The sequence below is a fragment of the Mytilus galloprovincialis genome, chromosome 5 (assembly GCF_965363235.1).
Source record: "Mytilus galloprovincialis chromosome 5, xbMytGall1.hap1.1, whole genome shotgun sequence".
NCBI lineage: Eukaryota > Metazoa > Mollusca > Bivalvia > Mytilida > Mytilidae > Mytilus > Mytilus galloprovincialis.
In genome coordinates, this window is record NC_134842.1 from 81,596,615 (window position 1) to 81,620,761 (window position 24,147).

The following is a 24,147-nucleotide window of genomic DNA, read 5'->3' on the forward strand; positions in this document are numbered from 1 at the left end:
ACCTTATAAGATATCGATAAATTATTTTTACTAAATTGTTAGTTGCAACATGTCGTAACATAATTATTTCGGTTGAAAGGGTGCGTAGACAATAAATATGAGTTTTAGCCCCTATCATATCTAAAATTATGCGTAAAGTGATAAAACTTATTTACCATACAAATTAGAGACCTAGGGTCTTTTGATTTGAGATCCTCAGTTTGTGACCTTGAAATTGAGGTCAAGGTCAAAGGTCAAGGTCATATTCTAAATTTTTGGTTTTGGCTTATTTTCACTCATTTTCATTAACCTTATAAGATATCGACAAATAATTTTTACTAAATTGTTAGTTGCAACATGTCGTAACTTAATAATTTTGGTTGAAAGGGTGCGTAGTCAATAAACGTGAGTTTTAGCCCCTATCATATCTAAAATTATGCGTAAAGTCATATAACTTATTTACCATACATATTAGAGACCTAGGGTCTTTTGATTTGAGATCCTCAGTTTGTGACCTTGAAATTGAGGTCAAGGTCATAGGTAAATTTGACGTTCTAGATTATGACCTTTGCTTGAAATTCATATCTATACATCATAAAGCCATAGGAATTGACATTTTAGACTGATTTTTAATATTTTAATATCAAAATAGATATTTACTGGTGGAAAGACCTTCAATTGTTCTCTGAACAATTGGTTTTTAATTTTTCTATAGGTTTGTATGCAGACTTCAGCAAAACCACGAAATTAAATATCCACGAATATGCAAGTTTTTCTTAATCCACGAAAATTGATACCCACGAAAATAAATGAATCCACAGTATTCTTTGCTGTTTTGTGCGGTATGTATTTTTTTCTGCTTTCATCCAAATATATTGTTCTCTACTGACTTATCTTCCCTTGTTATATGTAGTAGTGACTGGTAGATGTTTTTGATGTCATTTCTTACATTCTCCCATTTCGCTTTACTATATAATGGTATCTGACGAGGTTTTTGTTGATTGGTAGGTGTTATATTGATTTCAGAATACAGTATATCATGATTTGATATACCCGGTATGATCTCACCCCTACGGTAACTGGATGGATGGTTTGTTACTATAGGATCTAAGATATTACTGCCTCTTGTTGATTCTTCGACTAGTTGACTATATTCATCTAATATTTCTGTAAATTTATGATGTATGGTAGGATACTGGGTATTTGGTTTTATAATGTTTTTCGTCCAGTCCCATCCTGGTAGGTTGAAATCTCCAGCAGATAATATAAAGGCATTGTTTATTCCTGAAGCTCTTTCTATACTTCTACCAAACGGATTTATACTTTCTTCATTTGATGTCCTAGGGTTGTAGTAAGACGATAGGTAGATAGCTTTGTAGCCAACAAACTCCAATTTGCACCATACAATTTTGCAGTCAGTTTGCCATTCTGGAACAGATGTTATATATATATATGTTCTTTACTGCTATGAGGACGCCTATTCCTGATTGGTTTCTGTCATTTCTAAATATGTTATACCCTTTTGGAAAAATCTGAGAGTCTTTAATACTATTGTCAATCCAGGTCTCCGTACCAAAGATGATATATGGGTTTGTGCTGTCAATAAGGTTTTTCAGTTGAGGTTGCTTTGTTTTGTTTGATTGGAAATTTACATTTAAAATTCTCAGATACAGTTAACTATACTCAGACAAAATTTGTTCCTGTGAATTTCACATGAATCTCTGATGAAATTCACGTGGGGTTCACTTCAAACGAGGAAATACATGAAACTCTCGAGAAAATTATCATGTGAAGACATCATGACTTGAAATTCAAATGAATCTTACGTGAAAGTTACACTTCATGGAACTTTATAAAAAAAAATAAAATATGGAATCTTAATGAAGATGTTATTTGAATCACTTTCTTTCAAAAAAGTGAGTTTAACGAGATTCACATGAAACTCTCATGAACTGATTTCACGAACAAGCTCGTTTGAGGTGAAATTTCCATGAATTCAAATTCACGTGGAATTAATGTGAGTAATATGTCCATGTGTGTTGAACATTTGGTCTGTAGGGGAGAGTTGTCAAATTGTCAAACCATAGCACGTTCTATTATATTTGGTTTGATTTATTATATACCACTATTTTTTAATCCCTGTAATCACTGTAATCATTATAGAAGTTTTATTTTTAGACAACATGTGTTATGTTACCCAATCAGCAAACCAGAAACGAAAACACAAACACAAAATGTAAAGGCACAACTTTATTTAAAAAAAAACAACATGTAATATAACTGCGATCTAATTAGTTAATTTATATCGAAATGCATGAAAAACCGTGTTATTATTGGTGTTTGCTGTCAGATAAAAAGTCAGATCTGCATACAAATTTAGCACAAAAGTATACTTCTTTATACTATAATTCGTGTTAAGTGGAACTTATTTCTACTGTGCTATTAAGCTTAAAACACCACTAATATATACTTTTACGTATGAGTGCCTGGATATGAATTGAATAATTGAGTAAAAATATATATATAAAAGGCCGACAGAAAAAGGATATATAAAAATAGGACATTACAATACGGAATAGGTAATAATGTGGTGCTAAAATGTACATAACACATAAAATGGTACATATAAAAAAGACGATCATTTCATACAGACATTCCTATATAATAAATAAATCAATCAAGGAATAACATATAACCACAAACAGTATGAAAACACAATGTACCCTATTTAATAAAATATCTTTAAAAGTATATAACCATACGCACAGATGTGCCTTCCATGTAAATCGCTAATCTATGGAAAAATCGCCAATTTGTTTTAAGTGGATTATTTTTTAACACATAAAATAGTAACTGTTACTTTTTTTTTTTTTTTTTTTAATCTCTTTGCGATAGTCATGTTTAAACTAGCGGCTTAAAGTTTTTTGATAACAGACAAAACTGCAAAAACAATACAACCCAATGATTTCCAAGATGTTAAGAAAAAAATTTCAATATTTAAACAGAGATTTTTGTCCTAACATTTGTACTATGTCAGTGCTCCTCTATGGCTATAGTTTGTCAGTAATGTCAGTCAGGTACTGGTCATTATGTTATATTTTCAGACACGGCAGTCATATTTGTTGATCTACTTACAACGAAAATCATAAACTATATAGTTGAAGCATACAAATTCTATTTTCAAGTCTTTTTATAGTAGTGTCAGAAGAGAAGATTTTATAATGAAAAGTTTACGGACGATGGACGACAGGTAACAGACGAACAACGGAGGCAAAGTGAAAATAAAATCTCTCATGGCCCTTGGAGCTAAAAAAGAAAATAGACGTTCTTAATATGCTATACAAATAACAGAAAAATATAGATAAATAAATAAATATTATGTCTTGTTTTGTATACTACTTAAGGATGACTTTTTATTCAAGTCTCGTTGAAATCTCGAGAGATAACTACTTGGTGATTGTCTATCGGTATCATACTTCTATGTGCTCCTCAAAAACTGCTACAATAACTAATAGAAGTGCTCCAGTTAAAATTCCGATATTGTGATAACAGAAAGTCTTCCAACTATTAGATCCCCGCTTCATTAGCTCTGGTAACTGAAATAATAAGATAGACTTCTTACTTACTTATACAATACTTAATAAAGGGGGTAACCAACACTTTGACGCTAAAAAATCTGACTAGTTTAATTTTTCTTATGTTTTTGAAAATAAATATTTAATTTGACCTGTAGGTTAACAAATATATTAGATTTGTAAGAAATTTGAATCACACAATTTTCATGAATACTTTATTAGACATATAGCAGTTTGAAAAACACTATTTGGGCTTCTTGAAAAGCTCGAGCTTTCTTGACTAGTAGTATTTGATTGAAACATTCTGCTGATTTTTAAAGGGTTAACTCCCTTAGGTGTTTTGTACCCTCTTAAGTCTTACTAAACTTTCTGTCTAATTGATCTTTATCATGAACGCATTGTTTTAGCTTGACACAAACGCAAATTATGAGATGTATGCTATTGTTTTGGTTTTTTCATTCCTTAGTTCAAGTCATAAACACGTGACAAAAACGAGAACGAGGCTGCTATATATAAGATTCGAATTGAACTCAATAATATGGAAATTATCATTTTCAGTTTGAGACACATCAATTTTCAAAATTTAGACTAAATTTTAGTTTTATTAACATGACCATTTGAGCGACTACCAATTTAGGTTTTGATAAATGAATTATGTGATTAATGTGTTCGTAGTAAAAAAAACCTGGGAAACATTCTTATTCTTACAGCTTTAAACTGTGCTATTATTCGAAGTTTTGTGGCATTTTTATAATAAAAAAAAATTAAGCAATTAAGCAATTTAACATAAAATTGCATAAACCTTTGCAAAAATTGCCTGAAGTTGTCCCGTCCTATAAAAAAAAAAAAAAAAATGAATTATAAAACCTAACGGAAAAGACAGTTTTAGTTGATTTTAAATTTATATCTTACCATGTCAACGAGGGCTATGTACAGAAAATTTCCTGCTGTTACCGCATAAATCCAGTTGACGGCAGTTGCATACGACGCCACCTGTACACCAACAAAGAAACCAATAAAGGCTGTCAATGACGAGAACAAATTGGCCAATATTGCCTGACAGAACGACAACCCACTGGTTATTAGCACAGCAAAATCACCTAGAAAAATAAGATAAGTTGTATGAACAAGACTGTATAAGTGTATAGCTAGGACTATTATATAATACTGTTAGTGTAATAGTCCCAGTGTATAGTCAGGTAAGTATGATCGGAATTTTTACAAAATCACAATTTTTCTGTATCTAACTTTGTCATCAAAGTATTAATCCATGCTACTAACCGTGTATGGAATAAGCCTCGCCTCCCTAAAAAACTAATATGGAATATACACGGTCTCCACGCGGACGCTTTTAACCAATCATGTTTCTAGAAATGTATAGGAGGTAAGATAATAATCCATCTATGTCTTTCAAGGGTCTACGTTGGATAGTTCTTCATAAGGTAAGCAAACTGGTATTAGCATAGTTAGAAAATGGTGTTTTATTGTCGTGAGCGGTATACAGCGGTAAAGTATATGCATGGGTGTTTATTTCAAAGTGCTCAGAACGCTTACAGTATATTTATTTGTATTGGTTTATTGCTTGATTTTTAAGAGTTGAATGCTAAAATATGTTTTAAAGAAAAACGCACGAAGCAATGAAAACATTTTTCATCTAGTTAACGACATTTATATTATTCAATAAATTACATGCAAAAAACAATTTATGTTAGATAGTAAATGATAAGTATATTAGATTCAACAGTACATTACATTAGATTGTTCAGATTGAAAAAAAGTGTTGTTTTATTGACCTCACTATAATAAAGAAAACGTCATTATCTATTGGGATTGGATTGTTGTTGGTTAAAAAAAGAGTAGGTGCCATACTATTTTTTTTCTTCATATAATATCTCTACATGGGGACATGTGAGGAACTAGATGGAATTCGCGAAGGGCTGCAGCTATAGTAAACACTTGATTTCTGTGCGAAATTGTGAATAACTATAGCATTAAAGTTACCTAATTCCTGTGGTAATTCATGACAGACTATAGCTACAAATGTACAGTTAATACTTCGTTTCTGTGTTACCGTCTTTTGGTATGTACAAAACGCACCCATGCATAGTTCACACTTAAAACTTGAGAAACAAGATTCTTTTCATACTTTACACGCAAGGACTTCTGGAAATATCCCAACTTAAAACTCGGTAAAATATGTCCTTTGATTTTTTTTCTGAGTCAAATTGAAGTCCAGTCCTGATTGATTGCAGGATAATGAAACCATTGTTGCAGAATAAACAATTACTAAGGAAAGAAATTTAAGACTAAATATAGCATTATATTATTAATCGAATATTTTGAAGGATTTGTGATTCGTTAAAACTTGATCACATGTACATTTGTATTTACTCAGATTGCATGCCAATGCTGTTGTGTTAAGCTTTTCTTAGGTCAAAAACAGCATATTGCACAGGGCATACAGCATGTTACTAAAAATACATTCTAGAAATCCCCAATTTTACATTGTTCATGCAATAGTTGTTGATTAATAATATAACAATTGTAGCCTTTGGTTGAGGTCAATACGATGTTATATCGACCTAGAGAAGCATATCGACCTCGGACTTCGTCCTCAGTCAATATGCTTTTCTTAGGTCGATATAACCTCGTATCGACCTCATACAAAGGCTATAATTGTATAATAATTACCTAATTCCTGTGGTAATTCGTGACAGAATATAGCTATAGTAAGACCAATACCAGCCGCTATATCGCTCGAGAAAGCTGCTCCCAGCACGAGACCATCGGTAGTGTTGTGTATAGCATCTCCAATTATTATCATGTATGCTAGTGGAGCGATATCTATATGTATATAATCAAATACATTCAATTTGGATTAACAAATAACGCATAATCGTTAAGTTTAGTATCAACTTTTTGAAATAAAATAACAAAAATTAAAATTAAATTAAAAATTAAAAAAAAAGATAAAATTTCGGGGTCTTTTATAGCTAACTATGCGATATGGGCTTTGCTCATTGTTGGAGGACGTACGGTGACCTATAGTTGCTAATTTACTGTGTCATTTGGTCTCTTGTGGAAAGTTGTCGTATTGGCAATCATACCACATCTTATATATATATATATATATATATTAAATGACTGAATAGATAGTCAACGATAAATCTTACGGGGCGATAGATCATATAATTATGATACAGTACACTACAAAATATAATATATAACAAGTCTAGAAAGGTACAGCATCACCAAAAACACAATAAAACGAACAATATATATTGCTTGCTATGTAAATTCATGTTTAGCCGGATAATTTGACGATAAACAAAGATTTGTTTAAGGTTAAAAATTCGTTTTCTATTGAAAATATTTCGGAAAATTTTGAATTTACGTAAAGTAAATGCTATTATCATTGTGCGAAAGTTATAAGATATTCCATCTAAGTGTATGATAATGACATAAAATATAATCAAAAGTTTACCTTTTTTTTCTTCTGATCCTAAATTAATGTGACCTTTTGAATTGACCTGTAATAGAAAAAAAATATGAATATAGTTGAAACGTTCAGTCAAGAAGATAAACACTTTTGTTTGACAGTGAACAAATTCATAAATATATATATAAAGGTAAACTACCATTTTATGGTTTGATTTTCCTGATTCTTTTTCAACAATCGACGCACACAAAATGCACAAACGTATTTTTTTTTAGAAATATGGTGATCGTGCTAAACTAATGGTACTAAATAACAAAAAAAGTAATGGGCATTATTTTTTTTAAAGATGTCGTACAAAAATCTACCGTTGCATTGATTAGTCTTCTTTTCCATACTTGTAACAGATAGAGTACGATTTGTAAATTTCTCCAATTTCTTAGCCGCGATTGTACTGCTCATCCTTAGATATGTGGTTTTTAGAAACACCAGCTTTGTTGAGAAACGTGCGGTAAACATTTCCATTGGAGTTAGCATAATTTTACTCATGTTCAGAAATCAAAGAAAGTACGGCACTGGGACAATAATCAAATGACATAGAAAAAACATTTAGAAATAAACTGACAACAATGATCCCCATTAATTCAACAGGGAGTGTTGAGATTCTGCAATCAGCACATATTTCCAAGATGACAAAAAATTGTAAGTTAAACACCCGGACGAAATGATGTGTATGTAAGAATCAAATAGTTTATGCAATGCATTTAAAATGAGCAACGAAACATAACTCAAAATAGGTTACTCCCCTTTTACTAGAGAAAAAAATCAAACAAATATAATTTCTTTTAAAGTATTACCATTGAAGTAATATTTAAGCTTTTGGTGTAATTTAGACTAGCACCAACCATTCACGTAAATGTAGGCACTCATGATAGAAGTGAGGTAATACGCTGCTTTAGATAAATGACTTTGGGAAACTGCTTTTAAAATGTTCTTTTCTAGTTTTTTTTATTCCCCATTTAAATGTCCGTATAAATTTGTTCATTTATACATAACTTCACTATTACATACATATGAAAACTGTACAATAGCCAAACTGATGCTTCATGTTAGGATATGTTGGATAAATGTCTCATTGTCAATAATATCACATCATTAACATTGTTTTATAATCTTTTCTTTGGCTTTAAAGTTAGCTTATGGATAATATGTATGCCCTAATATTAGAAAACATTAAGTTTTACGACGACGCCTAGAAAGCAACACGTGTTTATCCCGATATTTGTAACAGTTGAGGCGATGCTGGGAGAAGCAATGGCAAATGAACGTGTACATACATTGTAAAAATCTTTCGAACTTTTGGAATCACTATCAAGTTGTCCGAGGTTTGCTGCTCCTGGTTCAGTTGATATGGCTACTTCTGATATAAGTCCCTGTAAATATATATAAGTTTACCTGCCATTTTCTACTGTTAATTTCCATGTAAAACAATGCCGATATTTGATTTGTAAATACACCTGCTTTGTATCTGTTTGATAAGTGAAGCACTTTTCAACATACTTTTCAAGTTACACTGTTATCACACTGTCCCAGGTTAGGGTTGGGTTGGCGCCTTAGTTCTATTTTAACCCCGCCACATGTTGTATATGCCTATTGTAAGTCAGGTGTATGCATTTTAATGGTTGTCGTTTGTTGATGGATATCATATTTGTTTCTCGTTCATTATTTTGTACATTTATGAGGCTGTTTAGTTTTCTTTTTTAAATTGTTTTACATTTGTAATTTCGGGGCCGTACTGTGATCTATAGTTATTGATTTCTTCATGTGTCATTTGATCTCTTTTGGAGAGTTAACTTATTGGCATTTAAAAAATTCTGAAAAAAAAATAAAAAAAAAAAAAAAAATCATTAAGAACAATTTCAAAGCATTTATAGTTGAGTGCATTTCTTCTTCACACTTGTGTGTTTATTTCAGTAACAACATCCTAGTGGATTACCGTCATGGAGTTTTTACACAAGTGTTCCCAAAAACAGATGTTTTGAGATAGACAATATTTAATGGATGTAGGTATAATACACCTAATCGCTATTTATTCCATTCCGGATAAGTTCTAAAATTACACAACTTTTTCATCCAGTTGAAGCTATCTGGGACCCTGTTTAAACAATTCACCATGCATGATACTTTTTAATGAGACCTGTTTAAACTACCGTAAATACTTCAAACAAAATATTTTTTACTTCAATTTTAATTTCGAAAAAAGTGGATCATACTATATCAAAGTTTCTTGATGATCACTTTCTAAAGTTTTTTCTCCCTCAGCTCACTACTGATGACCTCCGTTTTTCGGCCGGTGACCCAAACAGGAAGTTGTATAAATGACTGTTTTTCCCGGAATGGACTAAATAGCGATAAGGTGTATGCAGGCCAACATAAGTATAATGTAAAACTTTATAATTTTACAAATCACTAGTATGGTGACATCATTTTATTATGCATATTTTCCGTTCTAGTCTACCTGATAAAGGACAATCGTTTTAGCCCACTTGAAGAAGGACCTTGTGTCGTATCCACTAAATTGATTGTAAAACCATCCATTTGGTAACAGATAATGGTTGTATTTTTATTCAAATCTTAATGGCTGTAAAAATGTTTTATTTTTTACAAAATTCTATACTATCAATACATTACCTTTCTTTTTTTCAGGAAAGTCAGTATCATTTCCAAAAGATAAAATGCATATGTTCCTATCAAAAAAGAAAACAAAAAACAATTTATTCATTTCACCTGTTTGTTGTACTAGCATTACCATCCCGACGCGTGCCATATATGAAGCAGGATCGACTTACTCTACCAGAACACCTGTAATCTACCCGATTTTTTTTAGGGGTAAGTGTATATCTCGTTGTTGGTTTTATATTTTGTGTTATGTGAACTGTTGTATGTATTTTGTTTTTTTTTATTGCCATTGCATTGTCAGTTTGTTTTCGACTTGTGATTCGACTGTTCCTTTTGGTATCTTTCGCATCTTTTTTCTGTACAATATATACAAAGTAAAAAAGACACAGATAATAAAGTGTGTTGCTCTCCCATGCTTGGACTTTCAAGATCTACCCTTGGATTTCGATTTGAATATGATAGTTTGATAAACTGTAAACAATTAAAAAATATATATCAACAGCTTCATAATTGATTTATAAATTGCACCCTTGAAAATTGTCTGTGGTGATGTCTGATTCCTCATATTATTCATAGTTATGATAATGCTTAAGCCTATGTAGGTTTCTAAACAACACCTACCCAGTAATACAACCATTGTATACCATATGTAGTTTTCAACATGGATCCCTGCTTTATGATCGTCATGGTCGTGTTCTGTACTGTTGTCCTCGTTTTCATGCTCATGATCAGAATGCCCATGGACCCCTAGAGCCTATAACAAAAACAATGTTAACAAATTCGGACCTATAAAGTGTATAACAAAAACAATGTTAACAAATGTGGACCTAAAGAGTGTATAACAAAAACAATGTTAACAAATGTGGCCATATAGAGTGTATAACAAAAACAATGTTAACAAATGTTGACCTATAGAGTGTATAACAAAAACAATGTTAACAAATGTGGACCTATAGAGTGTATAACAAAAACAATGTTAACAAGTGTGGACCTATAGGGTGTATAACAAAAACAATGTTAACAAATGTGGACCTATAAAGTGTATAACAAAAACAATGTTAACAAATGTGGACCTATAGAGTGTATAACAAAAACAATGTTAACAAATGTGGACCTATAGAGTGTATAACAAAAGCAATGTTAACAAATGTGGACCTATTAAGTGTATAACAAAAACAATGTTAACAAATGAGTACCTATAGAGTGTATAACAAAATTAATGTTAACAAATGTGGAAATATAAAGTATAACAAAAACAATGTTAACAAATGTGGACCTACAGAGTGTATAACAAAAACAATGTTAACAAATGTGGACCTATAGAGTGTATAACAAAAACAATGTTAACAAATGTTGACCTATAGAGTGTATAACAAAAACAATGTTAACAAATTTGGACCTATAGAGTGTATAACAAAAACAATGTTAACAAATTTGGACCTATAGAGTGTATAACAAAAACAGTAAACAAATACCAAAAAAGTCCCAAAGTTGGACCCTAAAGCCTGCAGATAACAAAAACATCAATAGACAACATATACTTGTTTTACCCTTTCGATACATGAATATCACAAATTCTACAAACAACTGGTCGAAGGAATTCAGTGAGTTGCTCTTTTTAGTCATCTGTTAACAAGATGACTTAAGTGTTGCTCTCTATGATGTGTTTAGTATTATTTGTTTACTACTGTAGTTGAAGGTGTTGGTTCATAAATTGAATAAACGGGCCAAATACTTCTTGAAATATTAGAATATATATATATAAATGCTACAATGACATACAATATACACAGTATGCGAATTACAAGACAAACGACAAGCACTTCTTTTAAATTCAGCATCATATCACATTGCTGAATTAAAATGAATACTAGTATTTAAAATACAGTCTTGAAATTACACTGTATTCAAATATAATTGTTTTGACTTTATTGTTTAAATACAGCAATCATTTTTAAGAATATATTACACAATAAAATAACAATCAAAACTATACAATTTTTCATATTTATTTTACCTGTGACAAGATAAAATATTAAGCTCACCTCAGGAATAAGATGAACCACTGCCCCTGTAAACAGTGTTCCGACAGCTAATCCCATAAAAACAGACAAAAACACGTGGTATGCATTTGAGAACCGCTTAGCACATGGCAAAATGGCAGCTCCACAAATAGAACATACGCAACATATTGCATTAGCTAAGATACCATAACCATAGACTGAAATACATACATGAAAAGTATTAACATATTTTTAAAAGTAAAATGTAATGAGATGCAGTTATATCCACAATGAAACTCGATGATGATATCAAAGTAAGTAACTTTTGTTTGCATTGCTGGAATACGATATTCTAGGACTTGGAATCAAAAGCAATATTTTTTTGCAATAGGATAGCATATTTCATTTGGGTAATTGAATAAATGGTTTTCGACGGTAAATGTTTAGTAATCTTCATGGCGTCTTTCGGACGACATTATGCTTTGTTTAACTGAGTTTGGATTCGTTAGGCGGGAGATGAATGCAAAGCAAGATTATATACATCCTATCTTTCAGTTTGGGGTTCCTGTAGATACCTCAGGGTTGTTTTTTTACCTTGATTTTTACAACCTAAATTTTAATTATGAGATTTAAACATCAGTTATCAACTGTTTTATTTGTAAAATCAGAAAAGACAACTAGGTGGCAAAAAGAATCAATATTCCAATAAAATTAGACAACACAAATCCAAACAAAAAAACTTCAAAAAGACAAACGCCAATAACAAAACGTAGCACAGACAAATAAAGATTCTGAAACACATACCCTGAAAAAATTCTGGGATGAATTCAGGAACCTTGGAAGAGTAACATGTTGTCACGTGATATAACTGATATGTTTCATTTGTTGTAACCGCAATCAATCCCTGCATTTCTAATTTATATAGTGTTTTGTGTCTTTGTCTTTTGGGTTTTTTCAGTCTTTTTTCCGGTTATTGTCTGTCTTTCTTAAACTTATTGTGTTTGTTACCTCTTCTTGTTGTCTTTCTTTGACTCTTTCTTATGTTTTGTTATCTCCTCTTTATCACCTTTCTTAGTTTAATTGTTTTTGTTATCTGCCCTTGCTTGTCTTTTTTTTCGAAATGTTGTTGTGTTTTGTTATCTCTAATTGCTTGTCCTTTTACTTATTTGGTTTTTTATCTACCCTTGTTTTTTCTTTCTTCGACTTATTATGGTTTTCTATCGTTTTTTGCATGTCTTTATCTGACTTATCATGTTTTGTTATCTCCCCTTGGTATTTTGATGTGATCGTCATCGAAGCAGTTCATAAATTAGGAAAATTTAGAAACAAATTATCCGTGATTACGTGTTAATTACATGATAACACGTCTATAATATGTTGGAAAGTTTCATATGACATAATTTTAAAGCAAATAGAACAAAAATTGAAATACAATTAAAGAAAATAACAGATTATAGCTATCAAAAGTTATTGAAAGTTTGTTCAATATGATTAAAGTAGTAAAACAATTGACCCGGAAGAGTGAAGACAATCGCTGTTATCATTACTTGCAAGTATGAAAATTTTGTAGTGACTATATTGCCTTTAAATGTACCTACTGCATATGACTATTGATAGGTTATATAAACTTACTTTCAGCTGTAGTAGGCATTTTTCTACTATATCATAACTGAAACCAATAAACAATTATTATTTATTTTACTTTGTGGTCAATCACAGCAATATTCAACAATTTGAAATAATAAGAACATAAGTCGCTCGGTTACACTTTTATTGAATGTACAACCAACACTTTGGAAAACCATAAATTGATAGATATACCATGATATACGTTTACTGTTGCTTATACGCTACAAGATAGAAACCCAATAGTCCAACAAAACTAAAAAGTTTCATCCCATCTCAACATGCGGTATTGAACAAAGGATAAAATTCTATTTGTATGACATGCTATTTTTTGCCATGAGTTAATCCCAATTATCTCAAAAAATAGTTTTTATGAAAAATTATCGCGTAAATACGTTTGCGTTTTAGCTTGGAAATTGCATGTATCGATGCAACATGAATCGACGTCATTTAATTTCATCAAAGAGGGCGAAAGATACCAGAGGGAGATTCAAACTCATAGATTGAAAATAAGCTGGCAACGCCATGGCTTAAAAAAAACCCAAACAGACAAATAATAGTACAGACGACAAAACAAAAAAACCCTGAAGACTAAGCAACACGAACTCCACCAAAACTGGGGTGATCTCAGGGGCTCCGAAACGGAAATCCACATTGGCAAGCCGTCGTGTTGCGTATGTTATTACAAATCCGGTAAATTATCTTATTCGGTAGGTCACATTCGTGAAAAGGGAAGGGTATTGTAGTCGCGACATAAGGAACATATCCAATATACTAGTAATCTGTGAAACGGTTATTCAATAACGGTTAACCAACTCGTGATGGAGTCCGTAAAATTTACGATGGGATGATTTCGACTTCCCCGTTTGGAACTCTTGGTGTAAAAGCTTCCTTGTGAGTAGCAATCCGCTTGCAACGAAATCTTGATAGGAAATACAAGCCCGGGAATATAGTATCAATTGGGAGATATATACTCCGTATGTAGGCGCTTCTGAAATGTTATTACATAGACATGGAAAGTTCACAATTGGGAAGCTGAAATAATCTCTTTTGTCGTAAAGTTTTGTTGTCAACCAACCCTCATTGTCAATTTCCAGATGTAAGTCAAGATATGAAGCAGACTTAAGTGTATTTGTAGCATCCTTTTTCTCTAGTTCGATTGGATAGGTTCGTTCAACATAGTCGCCAAATTTCAAACTACACTAAAGAGATATTAGAATTCATCAGTCGTAAACACATTTACAATGATATTACAAAATCGAATAACGACGAAAGGACGAACAACAGAACACAAAACAAAACTTAGATAACTGATTACCGAGCGACAAGAGCCCCACCATATTTGATCTTAGGTGCTCTGAAAGGGCAATCAAATCCTTATCTACTTGTAGCATCCACCATTAAAAGTTTCTTATTTTATTGTTCCTTTCTTGTGTACATATGTTGTTATACAAACAAATTTTAAAAGATCCTCGGACATTAAGATGTCAATTACTAAACATGTGACTAGGGCCTAACTTTGAACATAAAACTGTAAAGATTATTTTAGATATATATTCTTCACCCTTTTTATCTCTATCAAAAAAGAAACAGGTAAGATCTGATATCCCCCAGACTTTCAATAAATTGCTTAACAAAATTTTATTTAGATATCAATAGAAATGTATAAATGAGGCTTTTATTTTGTTTAAGCATCTATCAAGCCAACACGTTTGACACCATTTGAAAAAAATAAACTAGTTTTGAAGTCCAAACGACATATGTTCTGTGAACATTTAAAACATGCTATTTGATATATCTGTTATATAAAATATGAAAAAGACTAAAAATGGTTAAATATCTTTGATTAAGGTCTCATTATGATTGAATTATAACAAATAACAAGCCTATTTTAGTTTATAGATATAAGCAAAATATTCAAAGAAAAACAATTTACCTTTTAATCCCTTATTTTACAAACCCTTTGTTTTGTATAAAAGAAAGCGTACCGATTAAAACCTTGTTGATTATTGATTGGATATAAATTTTAGTCTATTTTTCTATATTTAATACAAATAAAAATCTATAAACTATTTTAAACATTATTTATGTTTAAATATATACACAAATGCGTTAAATTATGGAAAAGTACAGTTAGTTATACACCATGTCAACAATATATTTTTATTGACAAAAAAATATTATTATGTCGTTACGAACAGCATTATATATAAATATGAACTTAAATACCTGACCGAAATAATTAATATCCTGGTTAAACTGAAAATGATATCCTATATATCTAATTGATTAAATGTGGAGTGCACTTTATTATAACGGTTTATCCGTACATTTAATGAATATATGGCATTTTGATACTAAATTCCTAGTTTGGAAATCTAACCAGTTTTGTCATTGGTTTCTTACAAAACACTAACATTTAATTAACAAAATGGATTTAAGACAAAGAAATGTTACTTCTCTGTTTTTGCCGAAACTGTATATCTGTTAACATTTACTATCATTGATTATCTGTAAATATACTGGTTAAAAATGGTGAATTATTCGTAACACAAGTTTTTTTTCATCCCAGACATTGATGCGACTATCATACAAGTAAGAGGTTAAACTAGCATCAAAACCAGGTTTCAATCATCATTTCCTACAAACGAAAATGCCTGTACCAAGTCAGGATTATGACCGTTTTATTCGTTTGATCTTTTGATATCAACTGTCATTTTCCTGACATGGTATTGGTATTCCTTTTTGCAGAAAATTGTGGCTAAAACCTTGTTTTATAGCTAGTTAAATCTCTCACTTGTAAGACAATCACATAAATTAACAAAATATTGATTAATAAAGGATAATTCCAGGCCTAAACAGTCAAACATATGTGTGAGTACAATAAGAATAGCAAGAACTATAGCCAAAAAAGATCATTTTAATCGACAGTGTTATACACTCTAACTAAATTGCATGAGTTTAAACTTAATTAACACTTTTTGGAAGTTAAAAATAGTTTGTTTCTATTGAAAGTTATGAAGAAATATATTTATAATTAAAAACCAATTGTTCAAAGAACAATTGAAGGTCTTTCCACAAGTAAAGATCTATTTTATTATCAAAATATTAAAAATGAATCTAAAATGTAAGTTCCTATGGCTTTATAATGTATAAATATGAATTTAAAGCAAAGGTCAAAATCTAGAACGTGCAAATTACCTATGACCTTGACCTCAATTTTAACGTCATAAACCAAGGATCTCAAATCAAAAGACCCCAGGTCTTTATTATGTATGGTTAATGAGATATATCACTATACGCGTAATTCAAAATAAAGGATGGATGAAAATTCCCATTAATTGTCTACGTACCCGTTCAACCAAAATATGTAAGTAACGACATGTCGCAACTAACAATTTAGAAAAAATAATTTGTCGATATGTTGTACAGAATTTGAAAATAGCCAAAATAAGCCAAAATAAAGAATTTAGAATATGACCTTGGGCTTTGTTTTTGACCTTATTTTATTTTTTTTTGGACCAAGGATCTCAAATCAAAAGACCCTAGGTCTCTATCACTTATGGTTTACCAGTTGGAAATGCAAATCACTTATATCAAATACATAAGGGGGAATAACTCTCATAGGGAGTCTCCGGATAACTTCGGTCAAAACTAAACTCCTAATCCTGAAGATGTAATGAGCAATTTGTTAAAATAAATTTGTCGTAATCTTTTTCGGTTGCGAAGGAGTAGTGGCCACAAGGAAAACAGCGTTTGGGGAGAAAACTCTTACAATGAAAAGTATTTTGTTACGCGGTTGTAAATTTTTAAAGCGAATAAACTATGTGATATTATATTCCAAATATGTAAGCGACATCTGATGAAACAACAATACTACGCAAGAAAAAGATAAGGCGGAAAAAAAAATAATAATCAGAACAAAATCAATAGGTGTTCCCACTGCTAATTGATCGTGTAATACACTCTTGCTATAGATACATAAATACCAAAACCCAGAGAAAATTATATATATAGGGAAGGTAACACACGGCCACTGAAAGCTTTATTATTGTGAAGCCCAGGTGGTCGTGTGGTCTAGCGGGACGGCTACAGTGCAGGCGATTAGGTGTCACGATATCTCAGTAGCATGGGTTCGAATCCCGGCGAGGGAAGAACAAAAAATTTGCGAAAGCAAATTTACAGATCTAACATTGTTGAGTTGATGTTTAGACGAGTTATATATATATAAATATATAGATATTTTTTTAAGCAACGAAGTATATAAAAAAGTAAACATGTAACAGCCGTATACTACTGTTGACTTTACAGGTCGTGTTGCTTTAAAAAATGGAACGAGACTTATTCCATAAGGTTCCTGACCATCCATGAGTGTATCTTGATCCTTAATTAAGAGAAACTGTTGATAGATCATTAGATCAATCCTACACTAAATTAATTCCATAAGATAACTGTTACTACATAAAGTGTTTAAAAACAAACTGCATAGATAAACATATATGGTTGGTGTGTATTAGTTTGTGATAACCGAATTGAAATCTAATATACCCCTTATACTGTCGGTTACAGGTAAAAGCTAAATTATTGTGTTAATATTTTTATTATTTAATGAAAAGGGTTTTTTTTTTAAAGAGCTGGAAAAGCTAACAAATTGACAATCAAAATTCTTTAGATATCCAAATTTACTTGTGTTTAAATTTGTTATATAAAAATATGAGAAAATAATCAATTCCGTTTTAAATAGTCTCCTCCTATGGAAAGATGTTCATACAAACATACTATAATGTTTGGTAACGTTTGTCATGAGATTATTATTAAATCTTCATTAATACAAAGAAATATGTAGGTCTTCTATACATTCAGTGTTTTATTTTGGAATCTTAGATATATTGAAAAGTATGTAAAATTAAATGTATATAGTATAAATTTTGTGACACCAAAATATATTATATTATGAAACAAGCAAAAAATCTCGAAAATAGATATTTGAAAGTTCTTGAAAGAAAATGATAGGATACTAATTATACATTAATTCCTGTGTTGTTAAAAAAAAGTAGATATAGCGGTATACTATTGTAAACAAATTTTACAATTCTATTTTTAAATTTTTACCCTGTAAACAATATATTTATAGAAAATTCAAAAAGGAAGTTTTGTCTTATTCTTTAGCGCACAAATGTTAACTCAAAACTTCAAAAATATCTAATTATAAATAGTACCTGGTTCAAATTAGCACTATCAAATTTCATAAAGTCAACGATATGAATGCATTTAAAATCTTGTATATCTCTAACAGAAGTCTGTCGTATTTATTTATATCGTGAATATAGTTTGATGAAAGTCTAAAACAGATACAATGATTATAAATATTATTAAAGTACGCTAGACCATTGTTTTCCACGGAAGCCGATAAGGGTCATTCGATAAAATTTAATTTATGTCGTAATTACGACATAGTATCGACATTACGACATAGTATGTCATAAATACGACATAGTGTGTCGTAGTACTGACATCGATATGTCATAATAACGACATAGTATGGGGAAATAACGACATCGCTATGTCGTAATAACGACATATAACGTGGAAATAACAACATAGCTATGTCGTTGTAACGACATATTATGTGGAAATAACGACATTGCTATGTGGAAATAACGACATCGCTATGTCTTAACTTCGACAACCTTATGTCGTAAGACATCGCTATATCGTAATTTACAACTGAATTTAAACTTAGTATATATATACCTCGTATCCAGGTCCTGAAAAAGAATTGTTACGTATTGGGCTGATCCGAAGTTCAATATAGCCGCCAGTGATGGCGAAGTTTGAATTGAACCCTTCTGTTAAAGATGACAAAAATCACAAAATGTTGATAAAAGTTTAGACGCCGTCGCCGAAAATCAATTCATGTGTCTCGCTATTTATTACTTTCGTTGCAAGCGAGACAAAAATGTGCTATTTCTCCATATGGTCTATTTTTATAGAACTTCAAAAATAATTGTATAAAGTTCGAAATTTCATGTGAGTTACGTCAGCTCGTCACTGTTTTTGTTATATCCTGTACATGTGGTGTTTGTCGTTGATGAAATATGTTTGTTGTTGTTTTGCAGTTTAAATTTTTTGCGAATATTAATAATTTGTTTGTGCGTTTCTCTTTGATGAATGTTCTTGCGTGTGCATGTGTGCTGTATTTCTGTCACGTACTGTTATCATTTCAGCGATATTTTTTAACATTGTCATAAAATGGGAGGTTTGGCTATCCGTTAAATCAGGTTTAATCTACCATTTTTCTTAAAATGTCCTGTAACAATTTAGGAATTCGACAGTTGTTATCAAATAGTTCGTTTAAATGACACAACTCAGATATGGGTCAAATTGATTTTCTGGAATGTTCGGCAAAGGTCCATTATGTCATGATGAACAGTCGACAGATTTTGGATAAATGTAACGGTTTTCTTTATATTATCAAAAACTCATGCGTGACCATTATGTCATATTCTTAGTAACAGCGGCTGTGTTTTTAAAAAGTTAAAAATCGAAGCACGGCTTTTGTGAATGAAACATCTAATAAGGAAAAATATTTTCAAAGGCCGGACAACAAGCGATAGCAGTCGCTCGCATACCACTTCGGGTACAAGACACAACTTCTTTAGGTAATAGATGAAAGTCAGGGGATCCATTAGGCTAGAGTTTAAGGGTCTAAAGTTAAACATAGGCTCCAATGGAACAAGCTTTAAAAATCTTCTTTTGAAGAAATACCAGACCATTATGGACCAATCTTAGAGAATGGATGATCTTTATATGATGATTTAAGTTTGTAGGAATTGTTGTCCTGGGCAACATTGAGTTAAATAACTTGGAGTGTAATATTTTATTAAAGGCTTAAATAGCGAGGACGCATTAAAAGTCGCATTAAGAACCAACAGTAGCAATATAATAATTTGCATCAAGCATCAGTAGGACATTAACATTCAATTGTGTACAAATGCAGGTACAGAGCTCCAGGGGTCTGAGCACTGGGAGTGCAAAGTTTCACATAGTCTTTATAAAAAAAACGCTTAAAATTCATCTTTTTCAGAACTTGCGATGGGAACGCAGTCATGTTTTACACAAATTTGTACATGCCAAACACAACTAGAGGCTCGAAGGAGGCCGAGTTCTCCATTGTTCAACCGGGTTTCATTGACTTGATAATAGACTAAAGTTTTATTATGTGCATGTAAATAACTTTAATTTTTACTTTAACTTTGATTGTATCTAGTTTTCATTATTACTAAAAAGAAGATGAATTTGTTGACCATACAAACTTTGCCTCACTGACGACTATTTTGAATTTCCTAGTGCCTCAAAAAGTGACGACGCTAAGGTTGTCGTAAGTATGACATAGCGATTAGGAGCATGTAATCTAGTTGTTGTCGTTTGTTGTTGTTTTACAATGTTTGTTTTCGGTCGTATCTTGCATATTAGTAAAGCCGTTAGTTTTCCCGTTTAAATTACATTGTGTAACATTTGTCTATAGCTGACTACGCAGGGGCTTTGCTAATTATTAAAGGTATTATGTTGACCTATACGACATACATTATTTTTTTTCGAATTACCCTTATCGGCTTTATATAAGTGGCTCTCAAATACAAAATACTTGGGAACAAATTAATTACGAAGTTAAAGAGCAAACGTTCTAAAATATGAGCAAATCCGGATAAGGCTGTTCGGGAATAGAAAAATCTTAGCTCGTGTTAACATTTAAAGTCGCGTCATATAAAGATGTTATCATGGTTATACTAATCATGACTTCACATAAAACTTGTGCTCGTCTGAACTACGAATTTATTTTTTCCTATACACGAGAATTGTACCCGTTAGTAAGCGAGAAGTAATATTATAGTACATTACATAAAACTTAATTGGGGTTATTCAGGTAAAAGGTCAAATAACGAAATCAGCGGAAAATTAAAAATGGAAAATCCCTTTATCAAATGGCAAAATCACAAACTCAGACACATCAAATGAATGGAAAACACCTGTTATATTCCTGATTTGGAGCATCCATTCCGTCACGTAGAAAATTGTAGATTTAATTTGGTTTATAGCAAGCTAAACCTCTGACCTGTATAACAATCGCATTTATTCCATTATATTGTTAACAATTTATAAACCTCCTTAGCAGTTAGGCACATTTATTCATTTTTGTAAAGTGCAAAAAGGTCATTATTTTGTTTGAGGTAAAGTTTTTGAGTCTAAACTTGTTAAAGACTTTTTGAAATTAAAATAGTTTCATTTTCGTTTGCAAATTAGGGAGAGAAATATATTCACAATGCGTATAAAATCAAATCTTGTTCCTGTATGTTAATGAAAAAATATTGTTTTATTTTGATAAACATAAAAACAATATGGTGTAAGAAAATCAGGTGACCCTAAAAAAGGAGCCGTGTCCTTTCTTTGTTTCTGATTTGGAGTTCTTTAATAGTCATAAAGAAGTCACGATTGCTAGATAAACACATACGCCAGCAAACAAATACAACGAGAGCACAACGATTTTAAATTTATAAAAATTAAAAATTGTGTAAGAACAGTCAACTCATAGAACATGATGGTAATAATGGGGAAAAAGTATAAATGCTGCAAGATCATAAGAACTCGTAAATACTTGTAACTGAGGAAAGCCGTTATTTAGTGGTTAGCGCATCGGACTTGAAACACAAAGGATCCTGGTTGATCCTCGTTCCGTAGAGAAAATTTCAGAGACTTAATTTTCGGCTCTCCCCTGACATCGTGTACAAGTAAAGTCATGCGAAACGTTAATAGTCCGTGGGCAGGGGACGATAAAGGGGTGACTCGTGTTGAGAGCAATATATATATAATTTTTGGATACTGCCTTTAAAGTAAAAAAAACAAGAACTATCGATCTCTGAGGAAAATTGTCAACAGAAAGTCCCTCATTATATGGAAAACTCACAAGCCCTTACACATTAAATTCATGGATAACAACTTTCATAATTCTGACGTTGTAAAGGCATTTTATTTTTGTAGAAAATGGTGGATTAAACCTGGTTTGATGTTTAGCTAGCTGGATCTCTCACATGCCCACAACTCTTATTAATAATTTAATTGGATATCAAAATATATCTCTTAATATCACGTTTTTCTTTTGTTTTAAAAAGAAGGCCATGTTTTAATTCCAATTTATAAATAGGCTGTATGTAATTGACTTAACCATTGAAATTCGCCGTTTGAGAATCTAATGCATTCTGGGTAATATTTTCAAAAGCGTACACCAAAACGTTGTGATTGGTTTGAAACGTTTTAAACAATGGACATCCATCCAATGACGTAACGTTATTTTCATTTTGGTGCACAAACAATGAGATTACCCATAGTCCTTTAGATTCTGGAAAGACGAATTGCAATGATGGCTGTGTTTTAAACAACGCCATAAATAATAATGGACATTTATTTTGGTGTTTCTTGCTAGAAAAGGGAATAAAACCTTTCTCGAAGTAAGTTTACATGTATCTGTTCATTTGTTTATCGTGAAACGGTTGATGTTCTATTATGTTTTGGCTTCATCAAATCAAAATAAATGCCTTTTGAACGCGTATTATTAGTCCGATTTGAAGAACAAGAGTTAAAATTTTTCCTATTAGAATCGATTTTTTTCTATGATGCAATGTTAAAAGTTCATTTTAAAGAAGAAATTGGAGAAAAAAAAATACCTTAATCTGACATATGTACTGATTGAACAAGTTCAATCGCGGTCAAAACAAATTACGGTGTTAAATTAAGAGATTTTGATAGCGAAATATCAATTTTGACAAACTTGTTCATTAACATAATGCATTAGGTATACATTTTTAAAGGTAATGTGTTTTGTGGTTATGCAATTGGTGATACAAAATCTCACAGGTAAAGTGCTCTGCGTCGTATATAGTACTGAGTGCATATTAAATACACATGGACTGATAATGTCTTTTTGATTAAAGAATACCACAGGTAAATATGCATTCACCTGTCATGTACGAAATTCTTTTCGGTGATAAAACAAGTGCATTTACGGCTAAAATCAATCAAACAAAAGCGTTAAGGTCAATGATCACAAAGTTTTCATCTTTAGAAACAGAACCGGACAAAACTGTACACTTTCCGTAATCATGAAACAATATATTTTTGCAAAATGTATGTAATAACTATGAATTGTAAAACTAACAAACTACCTATAGATATGAATTCACTGAATAAATTCCCTGGTTATCCAGTGACTAATTCACAGGGATATTTGGCCAACTGCTGTCGGTCGAGTAATTTGTCAAAACAGCAAAGAAAAGTGCATTAAAGATATCATTTGAGGGGAAAAAATCAAACCGTCTGTTTTCAATGAATCATTAGTATCGACAAATAAGAAAATAAAGTCGTATGAATTTTACTATCTTACTAGCCTGTATTAACAATTGAATTCAATATGTTGCATCAAGGGATACGAATCGAATATAATATACTAGGATAAAAAGAAAACAATAAAAAAACATAAGTCGAATAAAAACCGACAACACTGGCTAAAAATAATCGACGAAAAACAAGCAACAGTTCACAAAAACCTATAAAGAAAATATTTACTTACATTAAACTACATCAACTACTTCAAAAACAGAGGGGAAAGTAGTTGATCATTAAATGTCAACACTTCCTGATTCAACTATCAAAACAAGACCTAGGAAAAGTAAACTGTCAACAATGTGTTTGTAATAAGTTAATGTAGTATGTGCAAGTATTGTCGTGTAATGGAAACATTATGATATATAATTTGAAATTAATTAACACATCAGTTTTATCTTGTAACCATTTT

The 24,147-nt window shown here is 31.4% G+C and overlaps 1 protein-coding gene across 1 annotated transcript; it reads right to left on the bottom strand.

Annotated features, from left to right (window-relative positions):
* Positions 1 to 2,216: 2,216 nt before the first annotated feature.
* LOC143076501 (zinc transporter ZIP12-like) lies at positions 2,217 to 23,988 on the bottom strand. Its single transcript, XM_076252317.1, has 10 exons — positions 23,923 to 23,988; positions 13,305 to 13,341; positions 11,715 to 11,890; positions 10,291 to 10,423; positions 9,682 to 9,737; positions 8,328 to 8,423; positions 7,039 to 7,084; positions 6,246 to 6,398; positions 4,467 to 4,654; positions 2,217 to 3,575 (listed from the first exon to the last, which is right to left on the bottom strand). Exons 2-10 carry the CDS (start codon positions 13,321 to 13,323, stop codon positions 3,450 to 3,452), a joined length of 993 nt encoding a protein of 330 aa, XP_076108432.1. The 5' UTR covers positions 13,324 to 13,341; positions 23,923 to 23,988; the 3' UTR covers positions 2,217 to 3,449.
* Positions 23,989 to 24,147: the final 159 nt, after the last annotated feature.